At 44.5% G+C, this 20,569-nt stretch overlaps 2 protein-coding genes across 5 annotated transcripts in view; one reads left to right on the top strand and one right to left on the bottom strand.

The window, feature by feature from the left end:
• The window catches only part of Zpbp (zona pellucida binding protein), a 390,789-nt gene that overhangs the window by 105,016 nt on the left and 265,204 nt on the right, over window positions 1-20,569 (bottom strand). The gene's annotated exons all lie outside the window — the stretch shown is intronic.
• Vwc2 (von Willebrand factor C domain containing 2) overlaps window positions 11,006-20,569 on the top strand; it is a 150,064-nt gene continuing 140,500 nt past the window's right edge. For 2 of the 4 annotated variants that reach the window (XM_050141053.1, XM_050141054.1), the window contains exons 1-2: window positions 11,006-11,387; window positions 12,673-13,471. In XM_050141053.1, the coding sequence (XP_049997010.1) occupies window positions 12,776-13,471 (696 nt within the window). In that variant the 5' untranslated portion in view covers window positions 11,006-11,387; window positions 12,673-12,775. The remainder of the gene's footprint in view (window positions 11,388-12,672; window positions 13,472-20,569) is intronic. The other 2 variants (XM_050141055.1, XM_050141051.1) reach the window with 2 other exon arrangements.

Below are 20,569 nucleotides of genomic sequence, written 5' to 3' on the forward strand. Positions count from 1 at the left end.
GGTAAATATAAAATTTAATGGATTTTGATCCAAAATGTATAAACACCAGTTAATTAATACAAAAGATAGGCAACCAATTTTTCCAGACGTGTACCTGTGAACAGACTCTTCACTGAATATGGCATGAAAGGCCAAAAGTACATAAGAAAGTGTCAACATTGGTTAGTCAAAAGTCAAGCACAGTTACAAACCACACTAGGATATTACTTCCCAGCCGCTAGAGAGGTTAAATCTGCAATTACTGACATCGGTGCTGACGTGATGTGGCACTGTGGGAGCGTTCAAGGACTTCTGGTAGAAGCATCAAAAGTACACGGACATTTTGAGAAGTAACTTGGAAATGTCCTATAAAACTATGTTCAGACCATAAGCACAATAATTCAATTTTCTGAAAGTCCATATTCACAAAATTATCTATGTAAAAAGTGCTCAATCTGCCTCAGTCCTGGTAGTAAAAATGGGATGGGAAAAAATGGTAAAGCCATGAAACAGAACATTTTTAAAAGAAAGGAACAACTTCCTGGGGTATGTGGCATAGGAGGAATCACAGAATCATAGTGAAAAGGCTCAGACATCAGACATTGTATAAAGACATGTGATTCTCTGGATGGAATCCATAAGCAAAATGAAAGGGGCTCTTGGCGATTAGGATGTGTGGGGTGTGGTTGGCAGCCACATAAAGAACTGTCTTGAAAATATAATAGGGAAATTTCTGAATAGGTAACAGTAAATATTGTGACTAGTGTATTAGGCACACACATATGAACATTGGTTAAACTGCATTGAAGTCCATAAAATCTGTGTTAAGTACACATATAAGTATATTGGTTAAAATGCATTAATCCATACACTCTGTGCATTGTATACTACATACATTACATGTGAACTGTTTCTTGATAAAGTTGGTTTAAAATGACATAAGCAGATTCTATATTCTTATATGATCATCTAATGAGAACCATCATATGAGTTTATTTCTTACAGTTCAAAAATATTTATTATTATGCTGATTTGGCATTTTAATAGCCACAGACTCAGTAAGAGCCAGCAGTGAGTCTTCATAAATAACAGCTGTAGTCGTATTAAATAGAGGCCACTGGCTTTATGGGAAGCCCTGCTAATGAAGCATTGAGATAGTTTAAATAGAGAAAGATGTTGGAGGATCCAGACCCCACCAGGCATGAATCTTCTGACAGTGCTGGGCTCCAAGGAACAGAATAATTAGAGACATGGGCCTCCCTCGCTGTGTGGAGCCATGGGGCTTCAGGAAGACGCTCTCCTCCCCCTCTTCCTAACTAGTGTAACTGCTTTCAATGGCATCGGTTTTATAGTTTATTCTACATCTGATCTGTAAATTTATTTTTGTAATTGTCTAGCAGTTATAAGCCTAAGGATATGCAGTGTTTTGTATTTGCACATGTTTAAGTAAAATTAAGATAAAAAGAATTTTACATTGAGGGTCCGTTGAACAGTTTCTCTTTTAAAATACATCAGTACATTACTCAAGGCTGGAATATGCTGAGTGTTTCTAAATGGTGTTGTAATTGGAAAAGGTCCAGAAATCTTGACTGGAAGCTGGGGCTGCCAGAAAGAAAAAAAAAATGCAGCAAAGCTGGCAATGGGGACTCTGTGCACAATTCAGGCCAGTTCTGCCTCTGAAAGCACACAGGCAGAGCCACTGGGACGGCATGAAAGAAAGTTTTGTGCAGAAAAGGCAGTGGCTCCTTTTCTGAGTGAGAGACCACGCTTGAGGACTGTGAAGATAGGCTCCAAATCCACTTACAGTCTAATCATTACGGTGGGATTTTGACGTTTGCAGATAGTCTCAGCAGCCACTGTTTGAGCTGTGGCAGCGCTGAATTCAATTAGTGAATTTAACGAAGCATTTGATTTACCAGAGCTGTGTATTTTGTATTTGCAAAAAAAAAAAAATCAAATTCAAATCTGCTTGGGAGAGGAAGGAGAAAAGAAGAAAAGGAGAAAGGAAATGAGAAAGAGGATTAGGGGAAACATATGAGAGAAGAGGAAGGAAGAGATGGAGAGGGCGGAAGAGTGGTAAAAGAAGAGAGAAAAGAGGGAGGGAAGAGGAGAAGGAAGGAGAAGACATGGGGGAAGAGGAGAGGAAGAAGAGAAAGGGAGTAAAGAAGAGGACGAAGAAAAAGAGGAATAGAATGAAAAGTAAAATACTGATTACAGGTGACCCAGCAGTTGAAGAGATAAACACATATGTGAGTCTAGAAGCCCCCACAAAACATTATCAGGAGTTGATTTGTCTTCTTGTTTGAATTTTCTTCTGTGCTGTCTCCATTTCCAGTAGAATACACAGCATGAGCTGCCTTTAACCCGGCCCCTAAATTTTACAAGTTCCACACTACTAAGAAGAGGGGAAAAAATGCATCTTTAGATGGTTCAAGTAAGTACCAGCCCTGGTTTTCCCTGTCTCAGAGCCATTGTGGACACATCCTTGCACCACCCTCCATAGTCTATGAATGAAGATGCTTGCCAGACCTAAGCATGAGCGTAAATAGGCTTCTAATGGACAAACTGTAACGTCTTTGAGAAACAAGGAAGAAAGAGTTGAATGCAATTATATTGGTTAGAAGATATAGGTTGCTATGGTAATACTTGAACAGTATTACTCAGAGGATACTAGAGAGTCTGGTCTCTGGTCCATATGTCAAAGACCAGACATCTTCTCTTACAGTGAAAAGCTCAAGCAATGAAATCAAATTCTATTTAGATTTTTTTTGGGGGGAGGGGGATTAAGTTCAAAATCAAAGCAGACCTCTGATCTTCAAATAAAATAGACAGATAAGAGGATATCCAAAGTTATAATTTATTGGAGCAGAAATCTACCTTCCAATTTTCATGAGAACTGAGCAGATGGTGAAACATGAACTGTGATTGTCATTGCTGGATAGGGTGTGGGCAAGGGGCCCTCCAAAGTTCCAGCTGAACCCTATCACCCAGGGGTGTCTCAACTTTTATGATTTTACTTTCTGAAGCTGCTCCCAGCTTTTGCTTCTATCAAAGGGAAAGAAACAGCAGATATTCTGAGATATCTGAACATCCTCTTTTCCTTTTAACAGTGCCTGCCCTTGGGAGACCCTGTTTAATTAGAGATAACTGTTTTGGGTAAAGAACAATCAGATGTAACCTCACAATTTGAACAGAGAGCAGACATCAGAGACAAACAGGAAAAGATGATTACTTTCCAGGAATTTAAAATGACAGTGTTGACATGGGAAAGATAACACTGGATAAAGACAACAACATGTAAGTACTAGAGGTAAAGAGGTTGAAATCCTCAAAAGGAGCTTAAAAATGATAAAGATGAAAAAACACTAACAAAAATGAATAATGCCTTTCATCATCTCATTGGCAGAGGACACAAGGGGAAGGAACAAGTTTAAGGGTGTCTTGCATCAAAAAAAGAAGAAGAATGAGACTGAGAACAGTTCAAGAAAATTAAACTATTTATTTGGAAGAAATAAAAACCAAGGAAGTTATATACCCATGAGAATTTAAGAAAGGGAGAAAAAGAAAAATGAGAAAAAGGAAGTGATAGACACATGGTTTGACACTAGTAACTAAGAATTTCCCCCAAAATTAAAATCAACAGAACACAGATTTACAAATCTCAGAGAAACCCAAAAGGGATAAATTGCAGAACACAAAGCAGGTACCTACAGAAAAAGCAATCCTGAAATTAGGAGGATCCAAAGTTCAAGGTCATTCTTGGCCATAACTAGTCAGACACAATTTTAGCAGTCAGGAGACCCCATTGCAAAGAAGGAAGTGGAGGAGGAAATGGAGGAGAACAGAAGAAAAAAACAAAATGGGGGATAAAAGTTTCACAAAATACCAGGAATGGAGGGAAAACTTTCCCCATGAACAAACAGAAAATGTATGCAACGTCTTAGAAGTCAAGTAAGAATGGTGATGGAAATCACAGCTATGTGTCACACAAGCAATATTTTGGTCCGTAAAAGATCCTGAGAATCCTCTTCCAACAGAAGAGGAACCTAGAACAGAAGAAAAAAAATACCCCCCTGGGAAAGTTCACTATGTAGGGTTAAACCAGAAGCTTTGTCAGGCTTCAACTACTTCTTAAGACGTTTGCCAATGCTACATAGCTGACCTCAAGTCCATGATCCTCTTGCCTCTGCCAAAAGTTAAGATGAGGTTAATTGTGATTGAAGACATAAAAATATGTTTAATAAATTTAGCAGGACTCAAGTATACAGTACTTACTACGTCTGCAATAGTGAACAGTGATGCACCAAGACTGGGCACTAATCTAAAGATAAGTAATTAAAATAAATTTTAAAAATTAAGAACAAAAAGACTTTATAAGGCAAACTGAAGTTGAAGAATTTGTAGCTAATAAGCTCAACTTACAATATCACCAAACAAGTGAAAAACACATCGGCATATTTTCTTCACTGATCTAAGTGGACACTACTGAGCTAGTGAACTGATGTAGTCTAAAAGCAAGCCATTACGTGCATGGTTGGTGCTCCTGTGATCAATAGTAAACCCAATCTCTGATGCAGCAGGGACTGGTTACTTAACCTACTCTAGGGTGGCGTGGTAATTGCCAAAATAATAAACCAAATCTAGTGTCTATGCAAAGGCTAGAGTGAAAGGCCACAATAGGCTGATAGTCCAGTGCCTGCAACTGTGACTAGGGAAGCTCCACTGTTCTCAAACTCTGGTGAACCTGTGCAGCCTCTTCATTGGACTGTGCTGGAAACTAGGTGCTGAACACCTCAAGAATCCAACAAAAGATTTCTATCTTGAACATGACATGGAAGTAGGAAATGTAATCAACAGAGCAATAGAAGAGGAATTTGGGACCCTAAAGCAAAGAGATTAGTAAATTATATATTTATTTATGTATTAGTAATTATAATTATATAAAAAGAATTATAATTACTAATTAGAGAATAATTAGAAAATATAAAAAAAATAATAACTAATTATTCTCTAATTAGTAATTATAATTCTTTTTATATAATTATAATTACTAATACATATATATTTACTAATACAGAATAATTATCACTTCTAATCTCCATACCTCAATCACTACCACAATGGACTCATATCCACAGATTCAACCAGCTGTCCAGCAGACATATTCAGAAGATGGCTAGAGAGGTGGCTCAGCAGGTAGGTGTACTTGATGATCAGTTCCCAGAGCAGAGTGTTGGGAAGCTCATAACTGCCTGTAATCCTAGCTGGGATGCCCTCTTCTGGCCTATACCAGCACCTGCACTCATTTGCACATACCCATCAAGGAAGACACGAAGCACACATGTAGGAAGTAATTAAAAATAAAATAAATAAAAATATTCAGAAAAGAAATCGCATCTTTACTAAGATGTACAGATATTTTCTCATTGTTCCCTAAACAATGCATCAACTATTTGCATGATATTTACATTGTTCTAGTAATCAACAGATGATTTGAAGTGTATTAGAGGAAGTGTATATGTTCTAAACATATTAGTACACCTTTTGGAAAGAGGAAATACAAGCATAAGACTTTTGTGTTTTGGTAGAGCCTTAGAACCAGTCTTTACATAGATACAGAAAGTCATCTAAATATGTAACATATTCAAAGTGTTCAGAAGTTTCCATTAGGAAACAAAGGCTCTCTGAGCAATTTGATGGGTTCTATATGTCTTTAACCAGGCTAACTCAAATCAGTACCAACTGCAAAAGATCAATAGTACCATGGAAATCACTATGAGCAGAAGGAATCTGCAAGCAGTCTCATCAGTGTGATGACCTGGAAAGCATCACTTCAAAACCAGGCTCTCCTGGCTGCTTTCCCTTGGGTTTTAGTGTCGCCATTCTAAGCACCTACGAGCCACCATTTTCTGCACTCCCCACACCTTCTGCTTCTACTTCATGTGTCTGACTTTATTGTTGTTGTTGTCCTTTATAGCCCAAATACCTGAAGCTTCTCATACTTGGGCTCCATGTTGTGATGGTTTAGGGCAAAGACCCGACTCTATATACCAGTTGGGCCTTAGATTCTTATGAGACAAGCACTGATTATCCTAGCTCTCATCTGCAGCCTGGTATCTGAGCATCAGGCATGATCAGAGCACTCTGCACTTTGAATTGTCACTTACAAACAGAACACCAGCCACCCTCAGATTACATCATTGCTTAAGGATCTGGTGATATCCAGAAAAGTGGGAATGACACAAAGGTTTTAAAGTTCCTAGCCTTACTGTGCATTGTTTTGGAAGCCAATCAGCTCGAGGTCAAAGGGACAAGTCTTTTCTGGGAGACGGTTACCTGGTTCTACCAAAAATGCGCGTGCCATTGACTCACCACCAACCCACCTGGAAATACTCTCTCACTCTTACATACAGGGCATAAACACTGCATCTCCTATGGCATCACAGTCAGATCTGATACCTTGCTCTGTGGAAGACCAGGAACAAAGAAGCCCCAAAACATGAAGCACCTGAAATCTTTTACCTCTGTTTGATACACACAGGGCCTTGTCTATGAGAATACTATACCTGCCAGGACAGTCCCAAGAATTCAGATCAATCCTCTTACAGTGCTTCCAGACCAATATGCTCAGACCAGTTAGCGTCTTTCATAATAATTATTTTCAAAAACATTTCTGCCTGTAAATATTGATGCCTGTGATGCTCACACATTGGTTTAATTTACAATATATTAAAATGAAGCCCTGGGAACCCAGCAAGCTTTTGCAACCAATTTTGAAAAAAAGCCTGAGTCATCCATTCGATTATCTGAACAGATGCTGCTGACGTTTGGCCTCCTAGCAGAAAGGATGAGTCCCTGAGGTGTGTTGTAATCAGGCAGCCTGTGCAGCAGGTCAGCCCAGGGAACAGTAACTCTCAACCCCAGGCATGTATCAAAAGGGTAAGCAGTTACAGAGCTGCTTCTCTGTCGACTGGTGGCCTACTCCAGAGCAGAACTTTAATTAGTGGCTCCCTTAATAGCCAGGCATGCTCTGTGAACATCCATAAAAAGCCGTCTGAACATGACGGTGGTTTCTCTCACTCACTCGTTAGCCTTAGTTAATGGTCAATGTTCACCCTAAGCCACAAAAACTGTGCTTACTCTAATTTCAGGTGAAAGTGGCTTTTGTTCCCCTGGATTTGGAGGAGGAACATTTGATATACCTTCCTTCTCTGGCTCATACCAAGAGTTCACGTTGAATGTGCCTTTGTCAGAAAGTAAGTGAGGACAGCTCTTATTATCTGGGCCTAAACCTTTGGCAATCAGCAGGACACTAGCCAAGCCCTCTGATTTTCTGCTTTTCTTGCTCTACACCATGAGCAAAGAACATGAATTCACAGAGATCTTCTTTCTCCTTGGCAGCATCTTTGTACTTTGCCAGCCTCAAGGACAGGCATGTTGGCAGCCAGACATGTCTCCCCTCTGTTACTTCTAAGTTACCTTCCCCCCTGTGTACCCAAATGGCTTCTTTCTTCCCAGGAAAGGTCATAAGGTGTGTGTTCATTCCATGTAACTGCTTGCCAGACCCCATAGGAACATTTCCCTTCCTTGGCCATTTTCAGTCACCTTAACTTCACTCTGTATTTCATTTCACACCACCTGTGTTTACCGTCAATCTACCAATACCCAACACCCTCTGTTCTAGTGGATGATTTTGTTGTATTGGATTATTTTCATCCTTCTAACTTCTTTTCACTCACAAAGTACCTTATCTTGCTTCCATGTGTCCAGGATCCTGTTTCCCATCAAGGTATCCTTCCTCAGCCATACTTCCGTTAGTTTGGTCTCCCATAAAGGGGCCAACAAACATGAAATCCAGTTATAGCCGGGCACTAGTGTAAGACATACAGGTGAGAAGCAGATGAAGAAGGCTCAGGAACTGGCGTGAAGAGAAACCCCTCCTAGTGTCCTGTGTCACCACTGTGCCTCTACTCTTCTGGGAGTGGGATTTGAGTGAAGAAGCTTTGTACTGTTAGTGCACAAACAGCCAACTGAATTGAATTTCCATAAGAAGCCAGGAATGATCTGCCCTCTCCAGATGGCAACTGAACTGAAGTAATGCTTAGCCCTTCCTCCAGTTCCCTTCTTTCCCACTTCCCTGATTACTTCCGTTCCTCCCCCAAGGGGTCTTGTTAGGACCCTCAGCACTAAAGATAGAAAGATGGATGAAACACAGTCCAGTCATTTAGTAAGATGATATTTCCTAGGTGAGTACCGACACCCTGGAGCTATGAAAAAGTTGAGTGCTGTAAGATTGTAATAGAGACATAAACCATGCCTGGATGGAGAAGCAGAAGGTAGAATTAATTTTGCCTAAGGGGACAAGAAAGGTGACCCACCTTTCAAGGCAAAGTTGAACCCTGCTTAGAATCCACGTGCACGGCTCTTGCTCAGGGCTACCCCGAAGCTGATCACACATTCTCAACCTGGTCACTAAAATAGGACTATAATGCAGCTGACTGATTTAACTCCTGAATCAAGAGAGAAAAGAGGAAGAAGTAAACTGGGCTAAAGTCCAACACAGGTGAAGCAATATTGTTTGTGCTCCATTCCCAAAACGGAGAGGTTCCTAACCACGGTTGATTATTTTTCCTTTTAAAGGCACAATGAACCCTGCAAGACTGGGTAATTGCCCCATGTTTCAAAGCAACACTTGGTGGTGTTTGATGAAACTCATACCACCTTACTCCTTGACAAAGATCTTTCTGTTGCTGTCCTTCACTCTCTAACCTAAAAGACTAGGTAGGGAGGATAGAGAGAAAGGAGAGGAAGAAAAATGGAAAAAAAAGATAAAGAAAAGGTAGGATACAGGGAGAACGATGGACCACAGAAATGTACTACTTTGGAAATAGATGAGTGGCAAATCCCTTCTGTGGTGGCAAAGTTCTCTTGGTTTAGCTGCTGGATGTGGGAACGTATTGTTGTAAGGGGGGTATTGCTATAAGGGATTATTGTAGTCATGTGGTATTTTTGTAAAGGAGTATTGTTGTAAGGAGTATTTCTGTAGGAGGAGGAGGGCCCTCTTGTTTGTCCTGGCCACCCGGCTAGCTTAGAAACTGTAAAATGAAGAAGGACATTTAAAAGAAACCCCACACTAGCTCAGAATTGAGAAATAGGTGGTTATTTATTTAGGAGTAGACTCACGATTCAGAATCCTCTGCTTGCATGGAGATCAGAAACAGAATCCCGCAGCTGGAAAAAGAGAGCCAATACAAGCTCTACATCGGGCTTATATAGTATAAGAGGCCACACCCCAGTGGGTGGGTAACCACTGGCTGTAAGACTTCCTACAGCATGTTTCTGTAAGGATGTATTGTTGAAGGGGAGGTATTGCTAAAAGGGTACATTTCTACAGGAGAGTATTGCTGTGAAAGACCTGACCATGGTGTTTTCAAGAGAATTGTACAAGGACTTTGAGCTGGAAAAGTCACTGAATGCTCAGACACCAATGAGCTATTCTTTGAAATCTTGGGCGATAAGGATGCTGAGACAAATGCAGGTGATGGAGTTCTGCTTTGTGAAGTTTTGGAGGCAAGTATAAAGACTCTCTCCAAATAATTTCCTATTTTCAACTAAGAATATATGGCTCTGGTCAGCAGAGGCTCAAGAAAGAGGCACGATTAACAAGAGACCAGCACCACTAAAATAAAATTTTTGCTTTACCGGGAACAGTTGATGCTAGTCGTCTGGGCTAAGAAATAAGCAGTAGTTAAGAAATCAACATCACCAGTTTGTGGTGGCCACACCTTTAATCCCAGAATTTGGGAGGTATGAGGCCAGCCTGGTCTACGAAATGAATTCCAGGACAGCCAGGGCTGTTACACAGAGAAACTCTGTCTCGAAAATCAAAAAAAAAGAAATGATCACAACCCCAGCCCATTCTCACCATAGTCTGTGGTGGTGTCTGTATCAGAGGCATCATACAGCACCAGAAGTTATGAGTGAGGAGTACTGGGAAAGGATCAGGGAACCGCTGGAGGTGAGGCAGCAGCCCCCAGGCACAAGACAGCTCTTCTCATCCCTGAAGGCACAAGAGTGTGTGCATGGTTGCTCTCCTGGAGAGGGTCTCCCAGGGAATTTCCAGGCCCTGTTGCTTCAGGTTCCCCATTTCAACCTCAGCTGATCACATCTACATAAAGTTGGAGAAAATAATTCGTCCTAAGGCAGTCCTCCCTGTCAGCAAAGGGCCTAACCATGTGAAGGAGTGCAGCTATCTGAGCAGCCTTGGCGTGGCGAGTAACCACCGTCCAGGAAATAGGTATTTCTTTAAACATCCCGCTTCAGAGAGAAATTTGAACAGACACCACTGGCCTTTATTCTTTTATCCAAGAAAAGCAGCAGGTTTCGTGTTCAAGATCAGAGTGGCCTAACGGACTTGCTTACCACTCCAGCATAAGAACAAGTCAGCAGCAGCAGCAGCAGCCACTGCTGCCTCTGTGGTGCAAGCCGGAGGGTGTGCTTCTTGGTATACTCGGAGTTCCTCACTCTTGCTTGTCTGGACCTCTGGGTTTCTGGACATAAAGACGGAATAAACCTCCCAACAGTCTATGGTAACACATCCTTACGATCCCAAACTCAACAGTTTGGTTTACGTTTCCAACAGCTGCAAAAGCAATTGTGTCTACAGAGAGCAAAGCCAGAGGGGGCCAATTAGGGGAGAGGATTTCAAAGAAAAGAATAAACAGAAAGAAGAAAAGCCAAGATAAAAGGTCCAGAGGGGAGTGAGTGACAAAGATTGAAAAGCAAGCCTGAGAGCACTGACAGGTGGGCTAAGCGGCAGTGGCGACCGCAGAGCATGCGACGGGAGCCCTCCCACCCAACAAGGGCAGCGTAGGCAGCGTTGGCGACGCCTCGCCAGCGTGGGCAGCGGAGGAGAGAGCGGGGTGCAAGCCCCACGACAGGCAGCTGCGACAGGAGGCAGGCGGCGGGCGTGCGGGCTCCCAGCCAGCCTGCGTCCCATTGGCCCTTGGGACTCGCTCGGAGCCGCTCCTCTCTTCCTGGGAACAGCGGCTGCCCGCCCGTCCCCGCGATTCAGTTTGGGGAAATTCCTTGTCTGCCTAGCGGAGAGAGCTAGGCTGGGCTTGGGCTTTTTCGTGCTGGAGACTCAGGGACAAGAACCGGGGATGAGCGGCGGAAGGCGGCGCTAGCACTGACAGGACTCGGGGCTGAGGCTACCGGCCACTGGCTGCGGGATGAACCGGCTGGGTCAGATGCCTTAGCTGGGTGCACGCGCTGGGCAGAGCGCGCAGGTCGGACTGTGCTCTCCGCGGTCCGCCCTGCGCTGGTGCCCGGCCAGTCCCAGGATGGGCACTGGAGCCCCGGGACCGCGCCCGCTAGAGCCCGGCGTCCCTCCCGCGTCCTGAGCTCATGTATGTAGGTGCCAGTCCGCTGGGGTGAGGGTGCATGTTGGAGGTCCACGCCGCGGGCATGGGGACGCCTCCGAAAACTATTCTATGGCCCAGCCGCTGGGGAGGACCCCTTCCTACCTCCCAAGTCTTAAATATGGGCGAATCGCTCTAGGCTGATGTTCACTGGGGTTGGCCGTGAGCCAGGGGCCAGCATGATTAGAGTCCTAATAGAGAAGGCTGAGGCAAAGGGGTCAGACGCACTGGTGCGCACCGAGAGCGTGGGTGCTTAGAAAGGCAAATAGATCAGCATGTCTGTGACCAGAGGTGTCTGAGGCTCTAGGCTCCTTTGGGCAAAAGAAACTTTGAAATCTACCAAGGCTGGACAACATGCTTTAATGAGATAGTCTTGGCCCTAGTCCTATTCCCTGCACCTTCCACCTTCCCTCCCAGTACTCAGACATTGCTTCTCCATCACCAAGACCCCTCCGAATTAAAAGCTATTCCAAGACAGCGCTGTTGCCGGTGATAGCACGCATGTCACCCTCCAACTCGCCTAGTGAAGAGTTTGGCACAGGAAGGGGGATAGCGGGCAAGGGAGCAAAGCCTTGGGAAACCCGGAGCGGGTCAACTAGGCAGAGGCCAGGTAGTGCCCAGGTTAGAGAATGGAGGGGACTTGTGCTTCCTAGACAGGTGGCGTCTAAGAAGTTACAAACGCCTCCTGGGGTCTTCGGAGTAGCTGGAGTAGCACTGGGTTTTTTGTTTGTTTATTTGTTTGTTTGTTTTCCCCGGCTCTTCCCAACCCAGCTCCCTTTCCATGCACAAATCTCTTGGGCAAGAGAGGAAGGGTTTCTCTTTAATCTGTGCGCCCATTTGTCGATCTCCAACTCCACTGCGGAATTCTCCCTTTAGTAACCTGCGGGAAATGCGGGCACGACTTAGGGAGGGTAGCCCAGGTGCCGGAATTTGAGCTTTGAGAGCAAGCCTAGCAGACCGCACCCGCCCGCCTTGCTGCATTTTCTGGGCTCCGCAACCTGCCAGTGACCATCACCAGCACTAATCTCCGCTGCAGGAGACCCCGGGCCGGTGTTTTTGTTGGACTTCCCTTGCTATATATGACTGCACATGTGTGATGTCTGAGAAGCCCGTTGTGTACAGACACTGGGCAAGCTGCCCCCGCCTTTGGCGTCCAGCTCGTTAATCTAGAGCGATGCGGGAGCCCGGGCGGTGCCGAGCCGGGTGGGGGCCACGGCGGGGCCGAGGTGCGCGCGGGCCGCGGAGCTCAGTTGTGCTGCTGTTCTCTCCGCAGGGACGGCGACTCCCGGCTGGCAGCGGCGCGCCCCCGGGCTGTGAATGCGACTCGCTCATCGTCCGCGCTCCCCGCCCGCCCGCCCGCCGGGACGTGGTAGGGGATGCCTAGCTCCTCTGCGATGGCAGTTGGCGCGCTCTCCAGTTCCCTCTTGGTCACCTGCTGCCTAATGGTGGCTCTGTGCAGTCCGAGCATCCCGCTGGAGAAGCTGGCCCAAGCTCCTGAGCAACCCGGCCAGGAGAAACGCGAGCACGCGTCTCGGGACAACACCGGGAGGGTGAGCGAGCTCGGGCGCGCCGCGAGGGACGAGGGCAGCAGTGCCCGGGACTGGAAGAGTAAGGGTAGCCGCGCGCTCTCGAGCCGGGAGGCGTGGAGCAAGCAGAAGCAGGCCTGGACTGCTCAGGGTGGGAGTGTCAAGGCCTCGGACTGGCAGGTCCGACCTCGGGGGGACACGCCGCAGGGGGAGCCCCCAGCCGCCGCGGCCCAGGAAGCAATCAGCCTAGAACTCGTGCCCACACCAGAACTGCCTGAGGAATACGCCTACCCAGACTACCGCGGCAAGGGTTGCGTGGACGAGAGTGGCTTCGTGTATGCGATTGGGGAGAAGTTCGCCCCAGGTCCCTCAGCCTGCCCCTGTCTGTGTACGGAGGAGGGGCCCCTTTGCGCACAGCCAGAGTGTCCGCGGCTTCACCCGCGCTGCATCCACGTCGACACCAGCCAGTGCTGTCCGCAGTGCAAGGAGAGGAAGAACTACTGCGAGTTCCGGGGCAAGACCTACCAGACTTTGGAGGAGTTCGTGGTAAGAGGCAAGCGCCTGCCGGCTACTTGGCACCTTTCAGGAAGGGACAGAAAGGCTTTGGTTCTGTGACACCTGTCCCCCACTTTGAAGGAAAGGCTCTACCTGGTTCTTTGAGGTGGGGAGTGGTGGTTTGGGTACCTCTTTAACACCCCCTTTCAGTGTTGGGGTAGTCCTTATAAGACCAGTGTGGCCAGTCCGTATTGATTGATGAGGTATTTGCTGTAAAAGGGTTTCACTAGACACCAAGGGAACCGCTGCAAGTTCAACATTTCAACACGAATTCATTGCTCCTAATTTAGAAACGAAGCGCTCAACCTGTTTTCAAACGCACTGTAATTTACCCTGCCACTAGGGACATAGTCTTTAGTAATTTACTAATTGCGAAAAGACCATTCATATACATCAGTTATTCTCCCAGATATGGTGGTCACATTAACAAGTAAATGCCCTAAATATCAAAAGAAAACTTTTTTTTTTTTTTTTTGCTTACTAGCTATCAAAACATGGTGGGACGCAATATCGAGAAGCCAGTTTCTGATTAAAAGTGTTTTAATCTTGTAGAGGACTACAAGGAATTCTGTTCCTCTTGACCCTCAGTATTGGGTTCCAGGCTAAGGATCTAATGTGCAGTGCTTTAGTGGGACTGTGTTTCCGGCCAGGAGGTAGGTGATCTATCTCTGTTTTATGAAGAAGCACCTGAGACAGAGAAGATCTAAATAACGAGCTGAAGGCGGGGAAGCTAACAACGAGCAAATTCTTGTATCAAACTAAGCAGTTCTACCCCATTGCTCATGCTTTAAGCCTTACTCTGCACTTGAACTCCATCCCGGGCCTGTTAGGACTTAGGTTTGCTTTGGAGCTCTGCCCTCCTTGAGTGTGCTGGGCATGGTGAGGGTGCAAAGTCTGCCTCTGGGTTGGGAACCTTTGAAAGGGACTTCCGTCTGCATTTGCACACATCCCAACCTGGGTTCCACAGGTTTGCCCCTGGCCCTTGGCTTAACACGCCCAAGACATTCCCCCCCCCCCCCCGCCAGCAGAGGGCATCCTGCAGCTGCAAATCCTGAAGCAGAGGTTGGAAGACAGGAAGGAGGTCTTTTGGAATTGGAATCTCTGGTAAATTTGTGGACTTCTGGACTCCCCAAGTGAAAGAGGGGTGGATCCCAGCACGGGGAGCACAGGGGAGTGCCAATCCAGGACGAATTGATTTACAGATAGCGTGGAAACTGTGTAACCAGCTTTGTGATTTGGTCAAGAAACATGGGTTTCTATTTGGACTGGTTGCTATTCAGGTGCGTGACTGAAACAACATTTTTGTTCTCTGCGAGGTGAGGGATCGATTATCCCCTTGGCTCATGATCAGGGTAGAGCTTCAGATGTCCCACGTGGTTTGGCTTCGGCCCTTTGGAGAAAGCACTTAGGTGAAAATTCCATAGGACCCAAACTCAGGGAATATGTTAGAGCCAAGAACACTACCCTGAAACTGCCTCCTGTACCCTGGGGATGCTGCCAGACAGCTCTCCAGATGTTTTGGCTTCCCAGCGCTATTCCCTTAAGTGTTTTGGGTTCATAAGATAATCAGGGTCTTACAAAGTCAAAGCAAACAGTTGTTGTTAAATTAATAACATTTGTTGCTTGCTCTGTTTATAGAGTTCCATGGCACTTTAGAGGAGCTTTGTGAGGTGAGCTGAGGAAATTATTTTACTACAAAACAGAGAGTTGAAACACTTCCCAGAGGAGCCATCCCTGCACCTGAAATCACAGAGACAGGAGAACTCAAACTTCTGTTTTCATAATTCATTGCTAAGCACTAGAAGCAAGGGAGCTGTCTTTTCCTCTTGGAGGAGGGCAACCTCTGCTTTGATTTCTGACTGCAAAACTGGTATTGGAGAGAGAATGTGTTTTTATATTCTGGGGGAGGCGGTGATAGTGACAAAAAAACTCAGGAAATTAGCATATTGACATCTCCCTTCTTCAAGTGACTCTTCATACTCTCTGTCTTTGTCTCTGTCTCTATGTCTGTCTGTCTGTCTGTCTGTCTGTCTCTCTCTCTCTCTCTCTCTCTCTCTCTCTCTGTGTGTGTGTGTGTGTGTGTGTGTGTGTGTGTATACATACATACATGCATAGAACCAGAGGTCAATGTGTAGTGAACTCCTCAGTCAGTCGGTCGATTTCCGACTTGTTTTCTAGAAAGGGTCTCTCACTGACCCTGACACTTACTGATTTAGTTAGACCGGTTGGTCACCTCTAGAGACCCTCTGACTCCATTCTTCCCCTCTGCCCAAAGCATGAGAGTTGCCAGGATATGCCAGTGCACCTGGCTTTCATGTGAGTGCTGGGAATCCCAACTCTTATCCTCATACTTGCAGAGCAAACTGACTGAGCCAGCTCCAGCCTGACTTTTCATTCTTAACTTTCAAGCAGTCTTTACACATGCTAGGCTGTCACACGTTTGTATATTGCAAATTTTCATAGGTTTAACTATGTCACACATTTGTATATTGCAAAGTTTCATAAATTTAACTATGTGATTTCTCTTACAAAGTTTGCACAAAGGTTTTATTCTATGATGTTCTGCTTACTCCTTGCCTTTGGTATCATGTAAATGTCTAGTCGTATATTCTATTTGGTGTTGCTAATAGAAGTCATTTGTGCCTTTTGGCTGTTGTTTTTCAACATTGTACAAGGACCCAGCACCTGGTGGGGAGGGTCCTGCAAAGGATCAACATGGAAGAATGCAGTCAGGTTCAAGTCCATGGAGTTTGTGGATGGCAGTGAGAGATATTTACTTTGCAAATGGTCACATATTTGCTCTGAGTATTCAGAGAGAGAGAGATGTCATCTCTTCATCAGTCTGTTGTATGACATAGTTGTAACGTTCAGAGCTGTGAGCTAGAGACAATTCCGAGGAGAAGGGTTTTCTTTCCTGAGGAGATACAGAACCTCAACAGGCTGATCCCTGCTTCCTGACAGAGGAAGTTGCTAGCAATGCCTGGTGAAGTGAGCAGCAGATGAAGCTCTGGGGCTGCCAGCTGCCAGCAGCTGCCTGTGATGTGTGGGACATTTAGCTCCTGGAAGCGATCGGCATTTACTTGGTTCCTGTGCTTCCCCATTCTTGGGCACATGTTCCCCACTCCTTCTGCTGCAGAGTCTCATCCCTCCTTTTTCTCCCCTTTCTGGGTACCTTAACCCTTACAAAAACACCTACTATTTATGGCTACATATTGGTAGAAGACTTTACTAGTCAGCAAAACACCACAAGGTGATAGTGGTAGCAAGCTCGATGGTGGCCTCACTCCTCTAGGAGACTGTAATCTCATTTGGACTCCTGGATCAGTGGGGGGGGGGGGCTAGATTAGTAGTAGAATGTTTTCCACTGCCTCTTGATTATATATCAAGTGTCTTGTGTTTTCAGCTTATGACAGCAGCAGACATCCAAGATTAGAACAAGTTCCATGTACTTTGTGCTTCCTAGGAATATTTGTCGGCTAGGGTTGCCATAACAAGTACCAATTTTTTTTAAAAAAAAAAAAAAGATTAAAATAAAAAGCTTGGTGCCTTAAGACATGGAAATGCATTACTTCATGGCCTTGGAGGCTAGAAATTCAAGGTCAAGATATGGACAAGGTTGGTTCCATCTAGGCTGTTTTCCTTGGCTTATAAGGGCTGTCTACTCTCTGGGTCTTTACTTGCTCTTTCTTTTGGATATTTATGTTCAAAGTTTATTTTTCTTTTTCCTTTTTGCCTTCTTCCCTAGTGGTCATGATTGTTGTTGTGGGGATTGGATCAGTGGCTTTACACATGATAGACAAACACTCTTTGCTAATTCCCAAGTCCCAAATTTCTTGCCAGGATGCCAATATTGTTGGATTGTCATTCCAGTGACGTCATTTTTAAACTCAATTTCCTCCCTCAATTTCTAGATCTCCAAATGCAGTAAGATTATTAGATAAAAGGGTTGGGACTTGATGGGACTTGGTCATAAAGTCATGATACAGTTCAGTCTATAGCACAGGGTGCCAATGACCAGAATTGACCTTGTGGCAATGAGAATACAGGACAAACAAGACAAGCGGAGTAGAAAAGGACATATTTACATGAAGGAAGCAAGTATTTGTGAAGAAGACACAAGAAAAGGCAATAATAACTCCAGGCCCACTAACATCAGCTTGGCCCATCTAATTGTGTCAGTTCCATTATGTGAGTGCCACCTATGGAGTTTTTATGTTGCTTCTATAACTGTGCTCTCAAGTCACAGACAGCTAGAAGGCGACTCTGCTGCTCTATTGAGTTTTAAACTTGCCCCCCCCATGATGATAATCGTTTATTGAAGAAGCTGACTGAATTAACAGGAAATGGTTTTATTTTGATCTATATAAAATTGTTCCCACTGTGGGAGTTCTGGTTCTGAGGAACTCATTAAGGTCTAAATGGGAGTCTGTAGCCACATTCAGAGTGTTAGCTGAGCTGGTGGAACTCATGGGGCTCTCTGAAGTAAGGCCATATTGGATGGCTAACACTTCATGTTTCTTTGCTTCTGGTTGGATAGTATCAATTTAAGGTGTCAGCACTGTTATCACAGCAATCAGAAGTTCTACTGGCAATCAGTCTGTCTTTGGAAAAGAAAATATGAATTATTAGTAGAAATTGCTTGATGGACCATCTGTCAGTGCTCAAGACCTGTTGAGTAGGAAAGAACTGTGGGGTTTCTGTTTCTGCAGACAAATTGGATGAGGGATACTGAGTTAAAGCAATCTCTCTCTCTCTCTCTCTCTCTCTCTCTCTCTCTCTCTCTCTCTCCCTCTCTCTCTCCCTCTCTCCCCCTTCCTCTCTGAAAGATTGAGTGTCTAAATTGCTATTAACTGCATCAAAATTCTCATTTCTAGAATTCCATCAATGAGAAGAATATTTTCACATGAAAATTGAAACAGAAACTTCAGTCTAAATAGATGTCTGTTGCAATTTTGGATAAGTGCCAGTAAAACAAAATCAATCATATTTTCAGTCTAATGGTGTTTATATTCTTTTGGCTGATATTGCTTAGCCAAAAACAATGTTATTACTATCTTCTCTCGCTGAGCAAGTAGCATTTTGTGTGTGGCAGTGAGAATGGCATTTAAATCTACCTAACTGTACAAAAGGAACATTTATACAGACTTGGGCACCTGAATGACATTTATGCCTAATAAATAATTGGGTTCATTTACCCAAACACTTGTTTATGCGAATTTATGATATTTTGACTCAAAATAACATAAATGTCTATCTCTATAAAGTTATGAACTATTGAGTTGCAGTGAAATAAAAAACATTTAGTTCTAAGCATTCCACAAGAGCAAAGGGCAATGATTCCAATCTGTCAATCACAGAACATTAGGTCTCAAGACATAGGCAAGATCCTGGAGAAGACCGTACCTACCTGGGATCCAATCAAATCCAGCTGAAGCTTCCCAATCGTTAGCTCATGTCTATAGCATTTGTTTATCTAGTGCCAATATCCAGCCAGTGAAAGGTTTGTGTCAACACGCAGATGCTTAGTTCCTGCGAAAATAGGATGGTTCTTAGATGACAGTTGTGGAGGAACAGGCTTGGCACCACTGTGCCTTAGTAAGCCATTTGCTCCTTCGCATGGCTCCGTCTCCACTTAGCAGCTGTTGTGTTTGTATACCCTGGTCCAGAAGTTTCACCTTAGGAAATAAGTGCCTTACTCAGTGCCTTATAGCCTGTTGTCCTCTGAAGGAATCCTGGAATCCTCAGATCCCAGACCATTAGGTCACAGTCTCTTTATTTGTGTGCACACAGTTCATAGAGTGTGGACGTGTAGGTGTGAGTCTCTGTCTGCTACATTCAGAGTCCTGGGACATTTTCAGGGCTGTCTTGTTTGCTGGCAGGTAAAGCAAGCAATACCCTGAATATCTCTTAGCATTAGAAAGAATGGGGTAACTGAGAACAGTTTGCTTTTGAAGCTCTGAACAGACATCGAGAAAGTCCTATTCTTAGCACCTGTGTGGATGCTCAGCTGAGTGCTCCTGAAGGTTTGAGTGTGGCAACACCATGGTGCAGCTTAGATCTCCTGGGGCCTCTACCTAACAATGCCCTAATCACCAAGGACAGATTTGTGGAGCTGTGTTTTAAGTGTTTTTGTTCAGATAAAATCTCCATATTTGACACATTGCAACATAAAAGCAACCCTTGCATTTATTTCCTCAAAATGTTTCGATTACTATGTGCCAGATACCAGGATAGATCTTAGAGACACAGTAAGAAGCAAATGCGTCCTTCTAGTTGACAAGCAGGGCCACTGTGATCAGAAATATCCAGAGGGTCCTGCTGGGGAGCTCTGAGTGGAGAGGAGAGAGTCACTCTTACTTGTTATTACTCGGCATTAGTAGTAATCAACTCAATTCTTGCTGATGGCTTATTTTTAAATGATAGGAGGCTTCAGGGCAGAGGTCTGAAGGGACAGAAAAAAACTGTTCCAATATAGCCACGGTCAGCTAATGGCTCTCCACCGAGGCCCGCCTGCTCGGTAACATCTTTCACAGTACTTTTCTGACCACGTAGCTGGAAGTCCTTCTTGCTGCTCATGCTCATGTGTTCCCAGGCTGAGATCCTGCCAGCTGGATCTCTCTTCTCATTCTATTTCTGTCGGGCACTGGGGTGCGGCCAGGACATGGGCTGCTTTTCGAATCTGCAGAAAGGGATGATGTCAGGCATCTGCCTGTGGCCTTGTGAGTTCTCTCAGAATCCCTAGGACAGTAGAAAAGGAGGAAGACCAAAATTCCAAATGTTCTGTGGATACATTTCCAGTTATGACAGAATGGTGCAGCATTAAAGACAGGGAGACCGTTCCTTTCATGGCAAAATGGAAGACGGCCAAAATTCTACCTTTTACAAACTGTACAAAATTCTGGATGTGATGTAAAAATAAAATTCTGGCTATGATATTTGTACGTATTTTATTTAAGTGAGAGCATCTATTAAGAAAATCAGAGGTTCTTTTTGTTTTGTTTTGTTTTGTTTTTTTTGATTCACAGTTTTGGAAGTAGCAATCCATACTCAGTTGGCCATGTTGTTTCTGACTAGTAGAGAGGAGCTGTG

This window comes from Alexandromys fortis, unplaced genomic scaffold (assembly GCF_014885135.2).
Source record: "Alexandromys fortis isolate MF-2015 unplaced genomic scaffold, M_Fortis_MF-2015_v1.1 scaffold_7, whole genome shotgun sequence".
In the NCBI taxonomy this organism is placed as follows: domain Eukaryota; kingdom Metazoa; phylum Chordata; class Mammalia; order Rodentia; family Cricetidae; genus Alexandromys; species Alexandromys fortis.